General features: G+C 39.2%; 2 protein-coding genes across 2 annotated transcripts in view; one reads left to right on the top strand and one right to left on the bottom strand.

Annotated features, from left to right (window-relative positions):
• Positions 1-4,160, top strand: part of AVL9 (AVL9 cell migration associated) — a 44,246-nt gene extending 40,086 nt beyond the window's left edge. Inside the window, exon 16 of the mRNA XM_067291280.1 lies at positions 324-4,160. Within this exon, the coding sequence (XP_067147381.1) occupies positions 324-418 (95 nt within the window). The 3' untranslated portion in view covers positions 419-4,160. The remainder of the gene's footprint in view (positions 1-323) is intronic.
• A 4,946-nt stretch (positions 4,161-9,106) lies between these two features.
• Positions 9,107-23,143, bottom strand: KBTBD2 (kelch repeat and BTB domain containing 2). The gene is made up of 4 exons (XM_067291279.1): positions 23,021-23,143; positions 15,251-15,782; positions 12,258-12,423; positions 9,107-11,815 (listed from the first exon to the last, which is right to left on the bottom strand). The coding sequence occupies exons 2-4, from the start codon at positions 15,418-15,420 to the stop codon at positions 10,280-10,282; spliced, it is 1,872 nt and encodes a 623-aa protein (XP_067147380.1). The 5' UTR covers positions 15,421-15,782; positions 23,021-23,143; the 3' UTR covers positions 9,107-10,279.
• Positions 23,144-23,646: the final 503 nt, after the last annotated feature.

Below are 23,646 nucleotides of genomic sequence, written 5' to 3'. Positions count from 1 at the left end.
GCTGCTCTGTAGTAGCTTTGCTGAAAACTGTTTAGCTTGGTCTTTGCACTGGAGTCTTGCTCCTGTTTTTGCTGCTGTGTACTCTGGCCAGGAGCACTTTTCTATACTAAACCTTAGCAGGTCCTCCAGGACAAAGGAAAACATAGGCCATTTCTGCTGACCTACTATGTTCAAGTTCTTTGAATGTTTTATGACACAGACTGTGGACTTGCATTTTTAAATCCCAAATTAGACAACCGATTGTGCTGTTTTATGGCATAGTAATGACAAGATGACAAAAACATGACAATTATTGATCCTCTTTCTTTTGTTTTATAATGCAGGTCAGTCAGTTGGAGGAGCCTTCACAAGTGCAAAATCGGCCATGTCGTCATGGTTTTCCACTTTTACGCAGTCAACACAAAACCTTGGGGACTAAGCAATGCTATTGCACAGTGCTGCTGAATATTTCAGGTGCAGTGGCTTCTCTGAGCTATGAAAAGACTGCTTCAAAACATAGGAGTGGAAACTAACAGTCCAGGACCAAAATGAGGCATATGTTGCTTGCAAACAAATGTGGAATGTTATCATGCAGTTTCACTAGAAGTATAGAAGAATGGTGAGTGTCTCCATGCAATGGGATGGCATTTGCAGCATATTGGTTTAAAATGACTACTTTTCTTTAAATCTGAGCCTTTATAAAGACATTAGCAAACAGGGCTTGTTGCAAGCCAAATGTGTTTAACTTCAGATTTGTACATTTTCTTGGATGTTGAAGATATTTATGTAAATTAGCTATATTTTTCAATTCAGATAGCCAAATGTTTGTGAATTCTTGTTAAAAATAACCAGAGTATGAATACTGATTTCTTTTTCAGGTTAGATTTGAGAGCATGTCTGCAAAAAGTATATGGTGGGAACCCTTAAAAGGTTCCAAGGCAGCTGGAGCCTTCTCGCTTGCATCATGCTGATTTTAATTTGCAGGTGAAAAGTGACACTGTGGCTGACTTGAGATTTTTCTTTCTTTTTCTCCTCTGTAGCCATATACAGTTGTTAGATTAATCTATCTCTAACTCTTTGTGTCTGCAAATCTGTGTGACGACTGTGAAATCAGTATTTTCTTGGTGTTACGCAGTAGGCTGCCTTAACTTTACGTATGTTTCAGCTGTGTTTTACCCTGGGACATGAGTAGGATTCCAGTTAGAGAGACCTCTTCAGAAAAAGTATTTAAAAAACCAGTTCTCCCAAATTGGGATAGAATCATCTATTAGGATGTAATTACACCATAAATGTAACTACATGCATATAAATACAAAGTATTAAAATTACCTAAAACTAGCACAGTAGCCAACTCTGAACACTTTTATTGCCAGTAAAGTTATGAAGACTCTTTCAAATGAAAATTGGCTGTATAGATTTTCTGTGTCTACTCAGGGAATGTTCTATTCAGATAACTACTTTTTTCATAAGGAAAGGAACATCAGAATTGAGAGAGTAGCTGGAACAGCCCAGTTCATATCTGTGTGTGAAGAAATATAATCGTTTATATGAAAAGATGTGGCATAATGCTGTATTTCATCTATAAGTGCATATATACAGTGTCTTCTGTCTGCAAGCATATTCTACTTCATACATTTCCTGCTTCTGAAACAGATTATTTCCTGTTTCTTAAAGTGTATTCCCCTATATGCCTTCTAACATCCCCAGGTGGTAGCTGTTACTGCTTTCTATATTACATTAGCAAATATTCCAGCTTTATACAGTAAAAGACATTCTTTGTTTATTGCCTCATTGGTATCTGTCAGCTTTTTGCCACGCTCTTTTCTGGGGCCAAGATTTCAAGTCATAGTTATTTCTTCTATTCCTCGCACAAAATACAGCAGCTGTACAAGAGGTAACTAGGAAGATCCTAATGCAACTTGTTTTAAGAAATTCACTTCTAATTTCTTTAGGTGCTTTTGAAAAGTTAATAGAAAAGCCAAATTTGTATCATGTAATTCCTATCCAACAACTTAATTTTCAGCTTTATTGCTTCAAAAAACAATTTGAATTTGAAAACACAAGATCTATTTTAAAGCCTTCATTATTTTTCCAGGGCAAGCTACAGATAGAACAGCCATGGAAAACCTGAAAGTGTACTGCTAGTCTAAATAGTTTTACTTGAAAGGGGCAAATAATGCGTCTAAAAAGCGCTACTAATCTACTGCTTCTGACATACAAGTAAAAGGTACCTGTAGAAGTGTAACTGTTGCTTTTGGTCTCTGTGTGTATATATGTGTATCTTTTAAAATGACTGATGCTCTTTTCTGTTCTAGTCCACAACTCTGTAATAGACATTTATATCTTTTTAAAGACTAAGAAATACTTGATATGCAGGAAGAGCTCTGGTGAAATCGGAATAGGGATGCAATTAGTCATGATGATTCTAGAGCATTCTGATTCAGCATGCAGATAAGAAAATAATTACTTGCTTTTGTGAAATAGTTACTTTGTATTATCTGCTGGCTGGATTTTAGGTGATCAGGCTTCATGTTGTAGTGAAGACTGAATACGGCTTGGAGGATTTAAGCACTTATAAAACTAACCTCAGCAACCTAAGGCACACTAGGTAAGCCTAGGCTTAAGAGCTCATGCTGGTGAGTTCCAAGAGCTAGGCAAGTAGTTGGGATTTACATGTACATGGTAAAGTAACAGGGATTTGCAGGGTCCTTTTTAATATCCTTATTTCTGTCACCTCTTCACTCTAATTCCTTCTGTAGAATTCCCCTCTGCCCCAAAGTGGTATAGCTGATTTGTTAGCTCTTTGCATTCCCCTCACTCCCACAAACTCCCTCACTGGCCCAGGGATTTTGGAAACGTCAGGATTGTTCAGATTCATCTGAGGAAAGGTAGAGTGAGGTGCCCTCTGCAGTGCTCGGCAGATGCCTAGCTGCTTGCTGTTTTGTATGGGGAGTCTATTATGATGTTTCACAGTGTTTCAACAGGCAGGAAGACTAAACAGATCTTTCAGCAGTCTCTTTCCTACTCTCCCAGCTGTCTCTGTTGCAGAGACAAACATATGCAACCTGATAAAAAGAGTGTTTCCCTTTTATTCTACATTTAACAAATGGTAAATAAGAAACTTGTATTAGTTTTCTATCTTTTTAAGAATCAGCTTTCTGCTAGCAAGTTGGGCTGAGATGTAAACTCATACTGTTGCAGTGGATGGTGAAGTGTTCTTCATAATAAGTGATCTTAATTAATGCATATGCTTGCTCTTTGAGCTACGGTTGGGCATGCAGCCACTGAGATTAATAAGAGCTCTTATAGTTCTCTTCTTACTTTAATTGTTGTAACCTCTCTAGATAAATCCAAGAGAAATGCCTATTACTTTCCTCTCCTCTCCTCTCCTCTCTGTTTTTAAATTTCCAATACAAGTATTATTACTTATCCTTAAAGATTAATGCAGTTGAACTTCCATTTCAAAGACCCTGACATCCATTTCTCCACTGCAAGGAATATGGAGTCCTAAATGAATTGGTGACATTGCCTATGATGGCTAAGCATTGAAATTATTGTTACACCTCAGTCATGATGCATGTTGCAAAGGTATTTCCGGCTGTCACTGCACAGTTATAACTGATTTACTGTTAGTACAATAGTACCTCTTTCTCCTGACTTTCTAGAGTGAAAAGCATCGACTTCTGCTTTTTGTATGTGCCAGGGTTTGGGGAACTGCCTATTGAGTGTACATAAATACAAGATATAGGTCCCAAAAACCCATAAGACAAAGTATGGATGACCTAATATTTGATCGGATTAAAATGTTCAGCATTTTTTGTTAATCATTTTAATGTCATAACCTTAATTCTTGTGCACACCAGACACCGTTTTTTCTCAAATGTTATATATCACAAGTATCATTTTTAGATCAGTGTTCTAATAAATTGCACTTGTTTAACCTTGTACATCTGTTTCAAGCACCTTTGTAATTAAATTCAGTATTTTGCCTGAACAAGCTTCTTACTTCCATAAAAATTATTACCAAGCAGAGAAACTAATGTGGCAGTATTTAATTGTGAAAGTGAAGGTGTAAATGCAGTTGTTAAATATAGAAACTGTTATTTGATAAATGAAAATACAAGTAATGTATTTGATTTCTCTTGTGCTGCTTGAAAATAAATACATCCAGCCTGTTCAAAGCTCTGTCTGCTCAAAAAGATGTTTTATTTTAAGAAGTTAATACAGAAGAAACTGTAGGTATCTGGTTTTAATGCTGGTAGCTGCTTGTAATGCATGGTCAGTCTTTTTTAAACTTGTATTCCATTTAAACTCGCTATGGATGTTGCTTTTGCAAATTTATGACAAGTGGATCATGTAGTGTAACCTTCCCCCCCCCCCCCCCCATGAATATTCCCCATTGGGTACTATTCATTATGAAATGGTAAGTCTTTGGTAGGTGATAGACTTCTCATACATCAGTAGGAACTTTAAATGCATATTATTTTGACGTTTAATCTAGTTTAAAATTATACAGTTTTATCTAATGTGGATTGTGGCATCTAGTCAAAATCAGGATGCTGAGTAAATTAATTGCTATGTATCTAGCTCTCTGCAATAGTGAGCTATACATTAAAGATTTTAAAACTCTTACTCTAATTTTTCCACCATAACTAGCTGAGAATGATTTGCTAAATCACTCTTTCCAGTAGGAACAAACTAACCTCCTTGTGTAATATTCAAATGTGAATTAGATAGAGCTTATATTTTGAAAAAAAAATGTTGCATTTGTCTACTATTCTGATCATATGCAAGTAGTTGTTTAAAGACTTTGAAAAACAAACTTGCATTGTGTCATTTACATGATGTAATTTTGCTTTCTTGCAGGTATTTAGTTTTTATCTAAAAGGGCAACATGGAGAGTATTCATTAAAGGCAGAAACATTGCATTACTGTAATGTGATTAAAGATTTATGGAGAGTTGCTTCATGGTGTTTTGAGTCTTTAATACTATAGTGGAAGAGAAACTGACTTAAAAAGAACAGGCACAGAACTTTAGTTCTGACAGGTTTGTGGTCTTGACCCCATTCTTTATCAAACATTAGAAGTACTGTTTGGACTTGTAAAACAATTTGCGGATGTTTTACTTCTATCAGTGTCATTAAAATGCTTAATTTTACTCTGATTACTTTATTCCCTGTGATGTGATACATCTGTATAGCATCTGTACAAAGCTTAATCTCTGCTGTGATGGGACTTGGAAGTCTAGCTAGCTTGTTGAGTACTTCTGTGTGTGTTCAAAATAAAATCATTGCTTAATCATAGACTGCTCCTGTTGTAATACTACATTCCAAAAGTAATTGATAGAAAATAAAATTGTTTTGTTACTTCCCTGCCTGAATTTACTGACCAGTATTGACAAAGGCATATTTATTGTTTGCTTCAACAGTAGTAGAGAACACCTACTAAATCCTCTTTCCTTGTTTGAATCTAGATTACCAGGAAAGTAGCAGTGCTTTCTAGACCAGGCAAGCATGAAGAAAATGAATTAAGCATGTTTAGACTGAAAGAAGAATAGTTATCTAAAGTGAAGGCAGACACAGAGTTATTCTGTCTTAAAAATGACGGGGGGAACAATATCATTTGCATGTCACATGAAACAGACTAAAAGTACTGACTGAGCAAACTTGATTGATCTCTTCTCTCTAAATTCAGCTACTTTATGAAAAGCACATAGAAACACAGTGGAGAACTTTAAAAGCAGAGGCATCCCAGAAAGTGGCAAAAAAATAAGTGAGCTCTAACATATTGCCTAATACAGCCTGTAGTCACTGGCCTTTGCTGCTATTAATAAACTGTGTATACGTGTGTTGAAATATTTCATGCTGTGCTTAAAGTTGACTGAAGCGTATGTCTGTGTATACTTATATTGTGAAACTCAAATTTTTAACTTCAGTAAGAACAAGTGCTCAGCGCTAAGAGTTAGCTAGCAGTACAATACGTCTTGCACTTTTTAAAGAAAATCTCAGCAGGAAGACTTACCTTGGTATTTAGTACATACTCTGAATTTACTTTAAGGTCTACATTACATCATCTTCATCATCTTAGTATGCTTTCCCTTACTGTCCTGTTTGACTAGATCTTCAGTCATATTAATTCAGTGGAGGTGCTTAAGAATGCTTGCATGCATTTCTTTTGCCATTTTAAGACATTAGGTGACTTAACACTTCAGGTGAAGAGTCATGCTTTAGCACTTCAGTCCTGGGCTGTGTGCACAATGCTTAAACCATTTCATTGCTGAAACACAGGTGTCTCATTTTACAAATTAGAATAGCCAACTCTTCTATAGTGTGATCTATGTGTTTTAGAGTAGAATGGGAGAAAAGCACACACAGAGGTAGTTACTGCTCTGTTTTGCTCTTGCCCATCCCATCTTCTACACTAGTCCTCCCCTGTGTGCCAGAGTGTCTGTGGCTCAGTACTGGCCCAGATCTTCCCCTCACCTACTGCCCTGGGCTGTTTAGCAACATCTTTCACACCTGAACTTGGGAGGTGTCTGAGGATGTACAGACTTTTAATCAACCTGTCTCCCTGCACTGTGTGTGAACTCTGGGCTTTATTCAGCCAAATAATACTCCTGCTCGAGGTTGTAAGCTTGCTAAGAGCTCCTGCCTTGCTGAATGGTACTTCTGGCAAGTGCTGTAGGAGGGATATTTTAAATAAAACTTTGTGTCTGGCTAATGGTGGGCAAAAAGTGGAAAGAAACTTGTTTTGAGAGCAAGCCTACCCCAGCCTCCTTTCGTGCTCTAATGCGGATCCAGAAATAGAGAAAAACAATCCAAAGGTAGTTGTAAATGGAAAATGGAGGAGGAAGAACACTAGTCTGGTAATGAGTTTAGTGGTGATATTGTTTGTCTGCAGGTGCAGTTAGCGCTAAGGAACAATGTAACAGGTGCTGGTATGTCTTAACAGAGGCTTTAAGAAGAGAAAGGAGAAATATTGTGAAGAAAAGTACCAGGTAGTGCTTTTAAAATACTTTAAAAAAATTATCTTTAAAAATATTATTCCCAAAGATTAAGTATCCCTCTATCTGTTCTCTATAAAGCTGGACACACTTCACTACCCCTGTTTATTCCCCTTGGAATAGAAATTAAACTTGCAGTTAGGGATGTAGCCTTAACTGTAAAAAATAAGTGAATGCATTGAAAATCATTAGTGGAGGCCAGATCTTTTCTTTTTTTCTAGTGGGGGGGGGAGGGAGGGAAGAGAAGAATAGAAATTGTTTAAAATTTGAAGTATTTCTACCAGAAAAGAGGCAAGCTCACTTTTAGCATATATGGCAATGCTTGAGGAGGTAACAAAACTGATTCCTTTGAACTTGCATGTAAATGCACTTCAAAGCCAAGCTCAGGTTGAACAGTAGTCTAACATTAGACTGAAGCTTCATCATAAGATACTATTTTAGAACTGTGTGAATGCTTTAATCATCTTTGCTCTATTTATAAAATAAAAACAGCATTTTTTCAGCTGTTTTCTTTGTTCCCACAGAAATATTTCTCTAAATCTGCTGGTAGTGACCATTTTCAGGCATATAGCAGTACTTTGCCTGCAGTTTCCTTTCCAATTTATACAAGGAAAGAGCTTAGGTGTGACAGTAGCCTTTGACAGCTCTTTTCCTTTGGAGCTGAATATTGACTGCAGTGATTGTTAACTGCATAAGTGAACTGATAGGATTTCTTTAAAAAAAATCACTGGAGAACTGTCAGAGATTTGACTAGTCTTTCTTACCTTTCAGCACTGTATTATAAACAGTACCCTAAGTAAGGTACCACATGGATTTATACAACCTAACAGAATGCTCTAAAAAGTAATAAAATGCAAACTAGCAAGAAGTGTTGTAGACCTTCTGTATTTTAAAGGATGCTCCTAAATGGATAAAATCAAGCATAGTCTGCCTTTCCGGTTCTGCAGGACAACTGTGACCTATAGTTGCTACACTTAAGATCTCATGCATAGCTTCTTGCCAAAAATAAGGTTGGTCAGCTACTTCCTATTCAAACAAGTTGAAAGTTGTCAAAAACAACGCTACTGTGTGCTGTCATTAGCTATGGATCATATACACTTGAACTTAGGAGTAACCTAGAGCCTACTGCTGTTGGGTGCAGCTTGATAAAGTCAGCTAATGTGAGGATGACCCACTTAGTTCAGCAGTCCAGTCAAGCTGGAGTTACCAAGACACTACTGATACTTTTACTTGAGGTGTGTGATTTTTCCAACTTGCACTACAAAGCAGCATCACTGTTCAGCTGCTTTTCTTCTAACATGTACTCCCTTAAACAGAACAGGTTCACAGCCTGATGTCCCAGACCACAGGAAAGCAACATAAACAGAACCACTGGCAGGCAACTTCCAGTTTCCAAGGATCCACTGAGTCACTTCTCAGCTCTTATCTAAGCAATTCAGGTGTCAAAAACAGTTTGATGCAGCAGAGAATGCAAACATGTGATTCACCTGTAAAAATGAGTAGTTTGCCTTTTTCTCACTTGGAACTACCTCATTATTTTAAATCCTTACACTGCAAAATGCCGAAGTATGAGAAGTTTTATAAAGGGCAGGTTGCTAATCTGTCTAAGGTCCCTTTCCCACAGCCAACTGCAAAAATGTGCCTTCCATGTTAAAAGCTCCAGTTGTATTTACTAGGATAATAAATTAAGTAAAATTCAGTTATCTGGAATATGAAGCAAATAAATTTGCAGTTGAGCATGAAGTCAACTAGTGAAACTCCTGGTGAAACTAGGAGACCTATCTTCTGATTTTAGGTAAAAGTCTCCCTATTACTTCCTGTAATGCTCCTTCCCCTCCACTTTTAGTAGAGCAGAATTTGTCCCATGATTGGAGAAGTAATGAGTTACAGAAATCTTGCTATTGGGGTAAGTCAGTCCTACATAATCCTCCGCTTGACATGTATGCTCAATTTCCAGTTCTTGACCAACCAGCGAGCACATGCAACTAACAGACATGTCTCCAAGCCTCTTGCAGCTGAACTATTTGAAATGGTCTTCAACAAACCACTTTCTACAATTTGGGTGGGTAGGGGAGGGGGCTATAACTGTATCAACTTCAACCAGAAAGCACACCCAAGCACAGCTGGATTCAGTCTTTTTTAATAAATTAATGTCATTCAAAATACAGTGCCAGAACATGATGCAGCTGAACATGCTAGTAAGGTTTGTCATGAAGCACCTGTGTTCATGTTAGATTGGCGGCGCCCCACTACTGCTAGTGGTTCCTGGGATTAATGCCAGAGCAGCACTAGTCATCTGCTCTCCTGCACACAGAGCACAGGATATTCCTGAACAGTTTGCTCCCCCCCAAAAAGTAAAAAACCTGATAGCTAAGGGATATCTATACACAATCACACTACAGTAATGCTTGTTATTAAATTAACAGAAAATAAAGACCTGGTTAATCCACACTAAAACTTTGTTTTACAATGGAAAAATACATCAGCAGCAGGAGGTAATATACATGAGCCAATGATACTGTAATACAGAATGTGGAGACATTTACTGATTAAAGCTCCACATAGACCCGCACTATGAGGGCTGACAATTCCTATTGCAAGCCCAGCAACTTAAGTCCACACCTGGTAAACTACCAGCTGCTTGGAAGACCTGTATTCTAAATAGACAGGTATAAGTTAGTGAAAATAGAACACATGCACCTAATAATACAGCTTGACTGAACCTGCAGTCATTTTGCTCTGCATGTTACCATACAATGGAAGATCTACCCTTCCTACCACAGGTAGATCCATGGGATTTGTTTCTTTTTCTTTTAATGGCATTACTATACCAACGTGGATATTAGTATTAAGTGCAGCACAGTCCATTAATTAGGCCACACTGACAATTACATAACTAGCACTTAAGTAGGATATCCAGAAGTAGTTCAAATATAACTGGAAGATACTTTCAGAACAGTTGTGACTTATTATCCTAGAAACAGTAACTACTTTTCTGAAGCTAATTTGCTGAACTGAGACTTTATAGAACTAGAAATTAATTCTTTAGACAAGTCAGATGCTTAAGCTTGTGATATACATATATTTCTCAATTATCAGATAATAGTATTTCAGATTATGGAAGCATATCTGCTCATTTCACTGATTTATACTGAATGGCTGCAAATGTTAGGTAGGGCATAAAAATACAGCTCATGAAGGACAGGTTTAACATTTCTATTTCCAGACCTGTTCTCTCACGACTATTTCTTTCAGGGTAACTGAGCACAGAATTGGTTGTGCAGTCTAATTTGGGAGCTATACAGGTGGTAAAGTAACCATCTCCCCATCCAGCTCAAATTCATCAGCTCCATCTGGTGAAAAGAGATACGTTGGAGGTTTCCACGGGGACTCTTCAAGGCAAGATGGATACAGCTTTCCTACAGTGCACCGGAAGTCTTTCCCCAAGTCCCACAGCACACGTTCTGATATATGCTGTCTTAGAAACCAGCGATCAAGTTCCAGGTCATATTGATAGGTAGCATACTTTGCTCTCTCGTTCATGTGGGTTTCTCGTATAAAGACGCATAAAGAATTAGAGATGACAACGGCTCTAACACAGGGGTCAGAATACCGCTTGGCAGGGATATTAGCTGCCATTCTCCATTCGTTTTTATTCACATCATAGATTTCCACAGTTACGGAAGACCCATCTACAGTACTACTTGGGAGTCTTATACCAGAATTGCTGGCAATATGCAATCCTCCAATATAGAATATTTTATCACCAAAAGCGGCAGCTGAAGCAAAACATCTACTTGTTTGTCTCATAGCCATTTCTACCCAAGCATCTGACCTGGGAAAATAACAATACATCAAGTTGTGTGCCATTACATAAATGCAGTTGTGAACTGCTACTGCTGTGCTCCATTGCCATGCACACGGCAATGGGCTTACCATGGTCCATTCATCTTTTTCAGTATCGTATCTTTCCACAGTTCTCCTGTTGAGTTCTCCTCCTACACTGTCTCCTCCAATTGCATAGATGTATCCTTCACAGCAGACCAGGGATGGCTTTATACGAACAAAGAGCATTGGCGTCTTTGGAAACCAGGTGTTTTGCTGTGCATCAAACCAGTAAAAGCAATTCACAGTTCTGAAGGCAGCCTGGAGTTTGCTGCTTTTACTGTGATTGGTTTTTGTGTTTTTCAGAGGAACTTGCCCACCTGCTATATAGATATCATTATCAGGAGTTACGAGCGTTCCAACTTTATGCAAATCAGCAGGAGGGTTGCAGAGTTTGTAAACTTTTTCTGCCTGTGGGCTGTAACAGACAGAAGAATAAAGACTACCAGAGTTTTCAGCAGCAGCTTCAATGAATATCATCATCTCCTCTTTAGTCATACCAAGTCTGGGCTTGAAAAACTTGGGCATAGATTTGTACAGTCCTTGCACCACCACTGATTTATCATTAGGCGGTAAACCTTGAAACCAGGCTCTCTGTGTTACTTCTGAAAGTGCATCAATTCGAATTTGGCTAAGAACAGAGGACAAATACTGTGATCGTGATTCTGTGTTGTATTCCAGCCATAACATAGCAGCTTCACGAACTGTCTCCTCCTTTTCCACATTCAAATTATCACTGCTTAAAATATCTATCAGTAGATCATGAGACAGTTGCATGAAAGCCTCCTGGTGGTACACAGCTGTGAACTTGTGCTCTACCATTCTTTTAGCACTCTGTTTTAACTCTTCACAGCTGAAGAGATCAGCAAAACTTAACAGACGCACACAATTTTCTGCATTAATTTTTTTGATTAAGTATTCTCTACATCGTTGTAGCACATCTTCTACCTATAACACAAAGAAAAAAAACACATTAAGTATTACTGCATACAATCTATTCCTTTGCTTACCAGCAGTAGGTAAAAATACCCACACTTAGAAGTAAACAACCAAATTTAAGCCTGGAATACTACACACACACAAGAATACAGGGGTGACTTAACTGAATCATACAGATTAAGTACATCTCATGATGATGTCCCTTTGAGAAAATAATTATCTAAATGTTAGGAGTGCACTGTTTTACTTCCACCCTCCAAAAGGACCTTAAAGTCAGGAGGGACACACGTGCAAAATATATCTGCCAAGCGAGTGCTGTCCACACTACTGAGCAAACTGAACAAGAGTATTTTGAAACAACTAAACAGCAAGGAGCGTCTAAGAGAAATTAAATAAAAATTAGTTTAGAAATTAGAAGCAGTTATTTCAAACTCAAAATAAACCTTCCTACCTGTAAGAAGCAGGCAGTTTCATAAAGCTGTTCTACCGTGCTGTCACTTATTGCCAAGTTACCCGTGTATGCATAAGTTATTATAATTTGTAAAGTGGCTGCATCCACATTCCTCAGATGTACATGTGTTTGTTTACTTTCACTCAGCCCGCTCATGAACATGGCTCTGAAGAGAAATATACATATTAAGACAAGGACCAATAATAAACACTGCAATCTTAAATACCATCTGTAAGTCTTCAGTGATTTTACTCTAAAAGATATTCTTTTTTGCTTGTGTATTTACAGGAGTTGAGTAGTTATTTACCTTAGGCTTCCATCTAGCATTTAAAATAGCATTTGTATAGAACATTCAAAAAGTATCATCAGTGCCTTCGATAGGAGTATTTTATATTTATGCATACTATTTTATGTTAATCAGCAGAGAACTGTAATGATTGAAATTTCAAACTTTGCTATGTTAGGTAATGATACGAGGGAAGAAACCTCCTTCAGAAAATACTGCTTAGACATATGCAGACAGATCTTAGATTCTAAAACAAAAGAAGCAGATTTACACAACTAACAGTTTAGTTTTATCAAAAGGCATGCTGTAAGCGAAGGCAAAAGCCTGCCCAGAAAGAGGGACAAGCACTAACACTACATCAAGCATTTCTTATACACCATTCTTAACAATATGCAGTAAATGTCAAGTTTCTAGACAAAATCAAGTGTCAGAAAAAACTGTATCAGACTTGTTCTGAAAGAATCGTTGAATATCCTTATTACATCTTTCTGAAATGTAGAAAGGTAACTTAAAAAGAAAGGGTTTTTTTTTGTAATGCTTTGTATACTTATCACCCATTCTGCTTTCTAATCACAACACAATTAAGAACTAACTGGATTCTGATACTGTAAATCGGGTACTTGATATTTTCTTTTAAATGGGTGAAATTCATTTTGAGTTTTATATGCATTCAAATTTAATATTAACAGTCATATTGAAAATTTGCTTTTTTTTTTTTTTTTTTTTTTTTTTTTTTTTTTTAAGGAAACCAGGTAAGAGAGGAGTTAGAAAGGATGGTGGGTGCTCCCTGTAGTCCTGCCTCTAATTATTACATAGGTGAATGGGACATGGGGATACACGCCTTCAAAAAAGTCATACCATAAAGCACCTGATAAAAATAAGAAGTAGTGCCCTATCTCTCTGCATTCTTTTAAGTTTCTTTACTCAGGGCGAGGGCATTTTAGGAAGAGTCATTGACTGGCCAAGTGAGTATCTTGTCTCAACTTGCCAGGCAGCTTTCTGAAGGTGAGCAAGACAGTACGGGTACCTGGAGAGATTCTCCTCTTCACAGAAAGTAAGGGGCAGCTGTTACAGAATCTGGCTGTACTGCACACTTAGGCACAGCTGAGCAGCATGTGCCAGAGCTGAGCTGCTGCTAGCACAGTGCTCAAGTACAAAGACAAAAGGTAAGCTGTCCATATTCATACACAATGCTGGATCAATCTAGGAGATATTCTTCCCTTCCCCCCCAAAGTCTCCTTCAGGGCTATCAATTTTTCATAATAAAGCTAAATTTAGGAAACTGAACATCTTTTTGTAAACCAAAGCAGGGAAGAAAAACAGAGCATGTCAAAACCACAAGCTTGATACTTCTTTTAACCAGTGCCAGAACTCCATTCCATAAATAATAAATACATAAGAATAAGCGATCTGACTGCATATTCTAATGCAGCACACTCCATGGACTCATGACAGCTTTCCAGCTTTATGATTAGCCACCCACACTAAGTCTGATCACATTTCCAGTGGCTGTTACTGTACAGATTGTTGGAACTATGTCATCTGCAGGCCACCACCAATAATCACTATCTAGTGATCATATGCTATTTGTTGCTAAAAATTGTACCAGATTCATCTGAGATTAAAAAAAGAAAAGACAAACATAAAAAAAAAGTGGCAAATATTTATGTGAAAGTATCTAATTAACCCTTGAATAGTTTGTTGCATTAAGAGTTACACTCTAACAAAAGAAAGTAGACAAAATATAGAAAACACTTTGAAACACTGTTCTGTATGGAGAGACCATCTCAGCAAGAAAACAGAATTTGCAAACCTTCTTTGGGAAAGAAAAGCTATAATTCACAATGCATTAGGAAGATAAAATATCCATGAATGTCACCAAAAGTGGTTTCAAGGCTTTACAATTCCTTCCCTGCAAGCAGATTAATTTTCCTGTGATGCTAACACAAATGATTAATCACTGAAAATCCATGATGCCTCATTTTCTAGGACTCATTATCAAGTTATCTGCAAAAAGTAGTATGGATAGATCTCATTAACATAACTTTTTAAAAGAAAAAAAAAAAAGGACACTTGGGAAAACGAGCTAATGAATTAAAAATTGCAACAGCATCTCAGTGGAAAAAAACCACCACTGTTGCATTGCAGCAAGACTCTCAGGCAAGAGCAGAGTTTCTGGCTTCTTTGCTGAATAGAGAAAAACAGATGATTCAGAACAGAAAGCCATGAATTTGCACAGCAATCCCTACTCTTAGCAGAGGCTTCTGCTAAGACACTTCAGATAAAGTAATCACAATGGAACTCCCATAGCCAAGAAAATATAACCTAATTACCCTATCTTGGAAAATAGAGAAGATCAAATACCTAAAGATCAATTTCTTCTAGAAAAAAGAAAAGTATGAAGAATTGGAAATTTACACATTATTCAGACTCAATTAACTCCCTAAAGAAAACTAACAGTCACAAGTGATTTCTTTCTGTACTTTTGTAGAAAACTACAATATTTATCCAGAGTAAGTCACAAAATGCTATAAAATTTATTTTACTCTTTTGATGCTTGCTATTAAGGTTTAGATTTTTATTACTTGCTTCATTGATCTCTAAAATGCTCTGCAACACATTAACTGTTAATCAATTAAGTAATATTACACTCAAAAACAGATATCATAGTTTACTTGAATTAATAGATACTGCTTTGAATACTTACCTGAAATACGAGCTACATGTTGCAAGAACCATCTTATGGCAGGGGAATTCAGTGCCCTCAACAATCAATACTATGTCAGTTAGCAACTGCTGTTCATAAAACAATTTTAACTGCTCCAGCAAGGATACAGCATATTCGGTGTTTATCTGCCTCTCGTCCTGGGTAGACATGACTGTATTCCATTAATGTTTCCAGGACCAGAGAGAAAAGTCAAGATCTGTCTGCCAGAAAAAGGTCAGTTGAACGTTTCTGAAGTAACCAGGGAAGAAACGGCAGGAGGTCTGTAGCCTTCAGAAGCAATACTGATAACAAAAGGCAGTTTATCTTGGACTGCTGAATCAATGTTTTAGACTTTGACCTACTGTTAGGTCATCATGCTTTGACGTGATATTACAATCTGTTCAGAGACTTTCAAGAGCGTCTGCGGAGTTCCTGTTGAGACTTATAATGATGCAGCAAATGAATGAGCAAAAGCAAAGTCTGAGGTAGATTTCGTGGTAACATCTCGTGATCAATGGCTGCACTTGAGTGACTGAAAGCAGGAAAATAAAATTAGTTTACACATTAGTACTTATTCCAAAAAATTTTTTTCCCTTTTATAGTTACCCTTTTTTAAAGTGATTGCCTAAAAGAATTATTTCTACATTAGTACTTAAGTACTGGCACAGAAATCCTTGTAGAGAAAAGAGAAAAATTTAAACAATAAAAATATCCCAAAGAAGTGCAAAGCAGAAGAGCTTATATACGAATTCCATCAAGACCTAGATCCATGAATTAAGATATTTTTTTCTATCAGCACAGCTTCTAACTCTGAAGAGTTTAAACAAGTTTTGAAAAGACTTTATTCCTACTACAGCAGTTACCCAGTTTTCCACTGAGTTCACCTGTATATTTCCTTCAATCATTGATAAGTTAGCCACATTTTTTTCATTCCCATATTAAGCAGCTCTTATTGCCCATACATTTTTGTCTACTTAATGTTATCAATATGAGGTCTTCTAAGAATAGATACAGTTTCCTAAACAGTCCATCACTTTCTAGCTCAACTCCCAACATCTCCAAAAACCTATTTATTCCACCTATCACCCCTGGTATTTTACTATAGAGCAAGCAGAACCTGAGCTAAGGATTAAAAAACCTGACAATTTATCTTTCCAAAGCTTATTTGCTTCATCAGCTCTCTCCGGAAGGGCTTCATCTATTAACATTCAACTTTATCCTTTGTTCCAAATAATTTCCATGCAGCCAGACAAGTGCTACCACTATAGGTGGGAGAAAAAAAAAATAAACAGATAACAGCAGCAAAGGGGTGATTGAATAGCAGCAGTCAAAATACTTACAAAGTGGTTATAAAGCAACCACAAGCTACCAAAGTCTGTTTTCTTGTTTGGACATTTCCTCTCTTAAAAAAGGGTCAGGTTTTTATCTTACCTTACATGTGAACACAGAAACATAACTAAGAATGGGAGAGTTTTGACAATAAAATCACTATCATAAAGGACAGAGTACCACATCTGTCAAGTACTTCAAGATTTATTTAATGTTGCACTGTTCTTTTGCATTCCCAAATTTAGGAACAACCAGTGATGTATCTGTCTAATGTCTAAGTCACCATCAGTAGTTCACAAAGAATGGGGAATGCAGAAATCCATCTTATTTGAAATGACATACTTGAAGTTCCAAGCAAAATTACACGATTTAGTGTACGATGAACACTGTAGAAATACCTGCCAGCCATGTCAAAGATCTGCTATTTCAATAGAGCCCTGCCTGTAACACAATTCAAGGACAGCTGTCTTTTAAACTCACTCACTTAAAGCAGATATGCTTAATTAATGCCATTTTAATTACTACTAATTTAGTGTCACTGATCTAATTCTTTTTCCAGTGATGAGATATACACAAAGAGAAAATATACACACATACTCAAACTCTTAGTTTTCACTGGTTGTTTAACTGGAGAACAATCAAAATAATCAAAGCCATCAGTGTTCAGTTTGTTCAGGTGAAGCCAGTTAATTAAGAAAAAAACAGAAAAGGCATTAATATTTTGGGGCAGGGGAAGAAGGAGAGACTACTGTCTCCTGTAATAACATCTATTAGCATGAAATTCCTGCCCTCATACAGACCCGAGTTTCAAGTGCCGTTAAACACCAAAGTCACAAAACTAGAAGTGCATCAAGGAACTGGCTTATCTAAAGCAATTACTTTTTTTTTTTTCTTCAAGTCACAGCTTCTTTTCACCAAATTAATACGTATCCAATCTCTACCTCACTGACTGCTATCCTGGTTATCTGATAACAGCTTAACATGCAACCTAATCCATTGACAGATTTTGCACTGAACCTTAAATGGCTTCAAGGACACGCAGACTTCCTAAGTGTGTTAGCTCCATAGAAATAAATAGCTCATGGCTCTGCTGGTATCCAGGGTCTATCCACAGCATTGTATTCTTAAAACTGTACTCTAAGCCAGGAAAAACAAACTGGTGGATTAATCTTTGTTCAGACAGAACTTCAGTATCGCTTCTTTTAAAGCTTAGTAAGATCTAAGAAGTCACTGATATCATAACTTCATATTAAATGTAATTTTAAAGAATATCAATCTTTAGAAACAGGGAAAAAAACTTCAACATACAGAGTTTTAGTCATTGACTAACAGAACTAAAAGATCCCATGGAGAAATTGATATACACCTGCTAATAAGAGCAAAGACAGTTTTGGCAACATGAGGCTGACAGTGGGTAAGTGAAAAAGCAGACCTGTCCAACAGAAGACAAGTTGAAGCTGTGAAATTAATTACTATAAATAGCTGGAACATTTGAGTATGACCCTCAGTGACAGAAAAGATTGAGATGACAGGAGTCTTGATGCAGAACGTTTATGTGGATGTGAACCACCTTTGAACTGTGAATTCACAAAGCTGGTCTCCTTGGCTTACAGTTAATCTGAAAGAGTCTCTTTTCAATGTTGTGCATTAGGGAGGTCTTCTGTTGGTAGGAACAAGCACACGTTAAGTACGCAGGTCCTGTTTTCTACATCTATACTGTTTTGCTGACAGTGATAATTGTTTGCTGAAGAACATAAAATGTCATATCTGTCACAGAAGCCAGGAGTCCCATCCCGCTCCCTTCTACTAGAATGATACTAAATTCTCCTAGAAGAACAATTTGTCAACGATCTCTGAATTTTTGTTCTAAAGTTACTGTTATTTCTATAACATTTGACAAAGAGAAGTGAATTTGTTCAAAACATTAGGGTAAGTGGTGTACTAACATCATTTTGTGCACGGAAAGTCATCCAAGACTACCTGACTCTCTCACACCTCTCCCTGAAGAGTTCAAGACAATTTTTAAAGGCAATGTCCCTCTCACCTTAGAGGCTGAAAAACTGACCCACTGAAATAAGAAGCAGTTTGTCCAAAGCCACAGACTTGCCAAAGGAGAACTGTAAGAGGCTCAGTTCTCACAAGTCCCAATCTAACGTCACCCACCACACTATGCTTGGTTGGCATACAGCTCTTAAATCTCAACTAATTGAAAAACAGTGGCACTGATGGTGTTATGAACTTGAAAAGATCAACAGTCTTCTGTAGTTCTAACAACTACACAGAAGTAGATATTTGTCATTTATGGATGAAAAGATACAGATGGCTGAAATTAGAATTTCAGTTCAGCATATGATGCTAACAGAGTAAAAATACTCCCTGAATACAAGTTCTATGAAGACGACTTTTCCCTCAGTACTACTGTGCCACTGGAATGACCTACCTCTTATGCCACCTTGTCCTGGGTAACTTCTTGAAAGACTGCTATCGAAAGTAGGGCTGGTAGAGAGCAGCTGGAAGGCCACAACAGTATTGGATTGCAAACTGAACCAAAATGTTACCCAGTGATCCAAAGTAACTCCATATCAAGCTGGAGAACAACATTAAATCACAAGTGGATAAAAGGGTTTGTTTTGTTTTACATAATTATTCCTTTTAGAGTAAGTCATTTTAATGAGGTGGCTTTAACACTGGTACATGTAGTTCAAATCTGAAATAGGCCATTCCAAATATCAAATCATCAAATGTTAATGAGTTATGGCACAGTGCTATTAATTGCCTTTCTTGAATCCATTTATCTTCTAAGGTCAGACAAAGACTTATAAACAGAGATATAACTCTATAAACAGAAATACATACTGCACTACATACATGGAAGTGTTAGTGCTATATTTCAATTTATGTTGTGAAAAAAATTATCGATTATTTCCTATCTGAATAGCAGGGAAATATGAAAGACATAGATATAATATAATCTTCAACTGAACTACAGTCATCTTAAGCTTTTTTATGGTTTAAACAAAAAAAATTACTTTAGTTTTCCAAGTAATAAGAAGGGCAGAACAGAGATGTGTAGACATGCATTTCCTTAGATAACTTAGATATTGTGATAGTAGGAAAAGAAATACGTTCCTCTAAAGATCCTATTGAATAAGCCAGATTAGATGCCTAACTTCCAATAAAATTCTGGGAAACAAAGACATTAATTAAAGTTCCACAGGCAGGTTCCTATCCGCATCTTCAACCATCTAAACACCTCTGAAACTAACTTAACTAACTACGATTAACACTTCAATAAACCACTTTGTTGAGGGGGGGGACTTATTTGCCTGGATATCCAGCTCATTTAAGCAAGTTTTAACTAATAAAAAGTTCTAAATGGTACTTTTGTGCACTTTTAATCAAATTCCAGTTTCCATCCAAGCGCAGCTTCATACAAATCACAAGTAAAAACATGTCTACAGAAGTGAGTCATTCACTATTTTTAACACAATAAAATGTCAGAATTAAGAACTGAACGACCATATGCCAAACTACACAAGCATTCAAATGTGTAGAGACAGTGATCCTCCCAGCTATCAATAAAAGTACCAAGTTTAGTATTAAGGCTATGCTGAATTACAAATCAATGTGTTTCAAAATGTGTATACAAACTCACGGCATGAGGAAAGGGGGTATACAAATGCTAAGAAAGATTAAAAACAATTATTTAAATCAATACACCTAGCCAACAGATCTCAAAGATGGGAAATAAAGGAGAAAAAGGAGTTGGAAGCTCTACGTTCCCAAGTAATGTATCAAATTTGCCTCTTTGGTAGTGAAAAAGAAATAAGTAATTGATGAAGCAGTTTCAGACTTGGAAGTTTTTCTCTTTTCTGAAGCCATCAAAGCTATCATTGAAACACTGGAATCCAGAAACTTGAGGGTATCAAGGAGATTATATCTGATAAGACAATGACACGAAATCTCAAAAAACTCAGAAAGGACAAGCTTATTCCTACACTGTTTTTATCTTGAAAATTACTTTTCATTTCATACAGGAAGTTTTTCAACACATATTATGCTTGGGACAGGAGTTACGACTTCAAGGTAGATGACCTTCCTGAAACTAGACAGAAACTAGAGACTGGAAGTGTCAGACTCCAGGCTAACAACATGTTTGGTCACAGTGCACTCCTCAGTACCTGTTTTTTTTCCTGTTTTTCTGCTACTAAAGGAAGTTATACAGTAAAGGGAAAACCTGCCCAGAAATAAAATTAGCACAAGATAAACCAACAACTTAACCTGGCACCTGGCCTTCCAAGTAGAGCATAGGAACAGTTTCCATCCCCAAGGGCATTTCTGTCTTGTGGAAAGAATTGACCTGCACTGGTAAATTAACCTTTGAAAAAAGTGAGCCATGGATGTCTCTAATAAGGTCCAGCCATATATCATGAATGTACAGAACAAGTGCATTTTCACTGAACTCTAGAATGTTAGTAAAGCGAGTCTTTTTCCTTTAACAACTTCAATTTCAATTCACAAGTGTACAGCATTCCCTAGAACATCATCACACTGTTTCATAGCGAATATTTAAACTACAAATTCAAGCATCTCTAAATTAAAAAATTAGGCTAATAATTAGTGTAGCTTAAGTAATCATAAGTTATTTCCTGAAAGGTTAGAGTCATATAATGGGTACCTCATTCACATCCATTTATTCTCAAAATGGAACAGCTACTAAATTAAGGACAAGACATTTTAAGATTTGCACCAGTTTTGGTCAATTTCACAAACCCATGACCAAAATTAAAAAGCATGCCTCAAAAAAAAAAGTCCAAAATTTAGTCAAAATAACTAAATAAGCAGTAAAGTCCTTTCCTCACTTTTGGTCTGTTCCTGAAAGATGCTAGAGTTACACAGCACCCTGTATAACTGGGCCTTTTTATTCCACATGCAAAAATCATTAGATAAGAGGTGCAATGCCTGTGCCCAGATTGTGAGGTTACATGATTTATCTGAGTATCTGAAATATTGAAAATTATCTATTTCCCCTAATACACTTCAGAAAAACTGAACTAAGTTGATAAGGTATTTGAATGATCTAACTGCACCATCTTAAAAAAATTCAAGTGGAAATAATCCTAGATGAACTCCAGTCACTCACAGAAATTTCCACTGTAGGCAGGCATTGGAGTTTCTGAAACAAACTGACAAACTGAAGGGGAGGAGGGAATACCATTCAGGTCCACTGTGATCATGAAGTAGTGCAAAAAAACCACGCCATGGTTTTGCAGGGAAACCTCTAAAAATGCAGGTGCTAAATGCTACCCAAATCTATTTCTAAATCATAACTAAAGTTATTTCAAAAGCAGCAGGTATCTATTCCCTATAGTAAGTGTTTTTAATAACAGAAATACTGAATATTGGAAAGTTTTATGCATGCAAAAGGTTGATTTCAAAGCTATCTTGCATTCTCTACTACACATATGTTCAGTCTATAAAAGTTCACCACGAATTATTTTAATCTTCAAATCCACGCATACTGAACCCCCTACCCAAGTCACTATGGATCCTAATACTATACGTACACACATCTAGACATATCGGCAAGAAAAGGTGGTCAACTATAAGAAACAGCAGTGCCCACTGCAGCGCTGTTCTCCTGGAAGACCACATCCTATCCGCCCTTTCGGGCATCTCTAGAAACATTCACATTACAAGCATCCCTACGTGCTGGGCCGAAGAGGAGAACTCAACGCTGGAAGCCCTAATCTCCCACCACCACAGGACGCACTCCGCAGTCCCCTCCAGCCCGCGGCATAGTACTAGAGGAGGAACACGCTCTTCCCCTTCCCGGTACCCAGGCGTGCCGTCCCGTCCCCCCATTTCTCCACTTCCCTCTCCTCCTTCCTCAAGACGCTCCCCGGCCAACCCTAAGGAAGGGAAGCGGGGCCGCTGCGCGAGTACCGTCGCACGGCGGGGGCCAGGCCCGCCGGCGGCCGCCGCACCGCCGGCAGCCAGGCGCGCTCCCCTCCTCCGGCCGGGCTCTCCCCAGCTCTGGCGCTCCAGCAGCCGGCCCCGGCCAAGGGCGGCGAGGCGGCCGCAGCAACCACCTCGCCGCCTTCCCCAGGGCGCCCCCGCCTCCCCTTCGCGGGTCTCCGCCGGTGTCCGGCGGGGCCTGGGGCCGCAGCGGCCGCCGGCGGAGCCGCGCCCAGGCGGGCGGGGGGGGAGAGGAGGGCACGACGGGCGCGGAGCCCCCGCGGGCCTCCCGCCGGCGGGGCGGGACGAGGCGAGGCCGCCGCACGGCCAGGGCCTGGCTGGCCCCCCGCCACACACAAACAGGCCGCGGCGCGGGGCGACGAGACGGTAAACGGCTCCGCGGCCGGGCCCGGCTGGGGCGGCCGGCCGGCCGCCTCGCGGCGCGGGGGGACGCGGGTGCCGCCGCCATCGCCCCAAACAAACCTCCAACCGCCGCTTCCTCTTCGGCCTCAGCGTCCCGAGGGCGGGTGGCACGGGGCGAGGGGGGAAGCAGGGGGCGGAGGATCCGGTCCCCCCCGGGCTGCGGAGGCGGCGGCCACTACGCGCGCAGGCGCGCTGCCCTCCGCCTCCTCCTCCTCATCGCCAGCAGCATCACCTCCGCTCGGCGGCCGTTACGATGCGCCGCGCGCTGGCGCCCGCCTCCCCTGCGCATGCCCGGAGCGGTGACCATGGGGGGGGGGGGGAATGAGCCTCGCGCGCCCTGTCTCGAGCCTCGGCCCGCCCCCGTTTCCTGTTCCTCTCCCCCGAGCTTCCCCTGCCTACGCAAGCGCCCGCGCGCCAAGGCAACGGCGGCCGCTCGGGCGCTTCCGCCGCGCGCTGCGCAGGAGCGCGCCGAGGCGAGGCCGGGAGAGGGTCCCCGCAGGGGGCGAGTGCGCCTGCGCGGCAAACAGAGCGCGCCAGGCGGGCTGGCGGCGCCGGAGGCCCCCTGCTGGGCGGAGCGGCTCGCTGCGCCCAGAACCGCTGCGCGCTTAACGGTTGGCGGTCGGAAGGCGGGAGAGCAGGCGGCTCCGCTCCGCTCGCCATCGTCCCTCTCTTCCTGCCAGAACCTC

This window comes from Apteryx mantelli, chromosome 2 (genome assembly GCF_036417845.1).
Source record: "Apteryx mantelli isolate bAptMan1 chromosome 2, bAptMan1.hap1, whole genome shotgun sequence".
Lineage (NCBI taxonomy): Eukaryota > Metazoa > Chordata > Aves > Apterygiformes > Apterygidae > Apteryx > Apteryx mantelli.
This window is presented reverse-complemented; position numbering and strand designations above follow the sequence as displayed.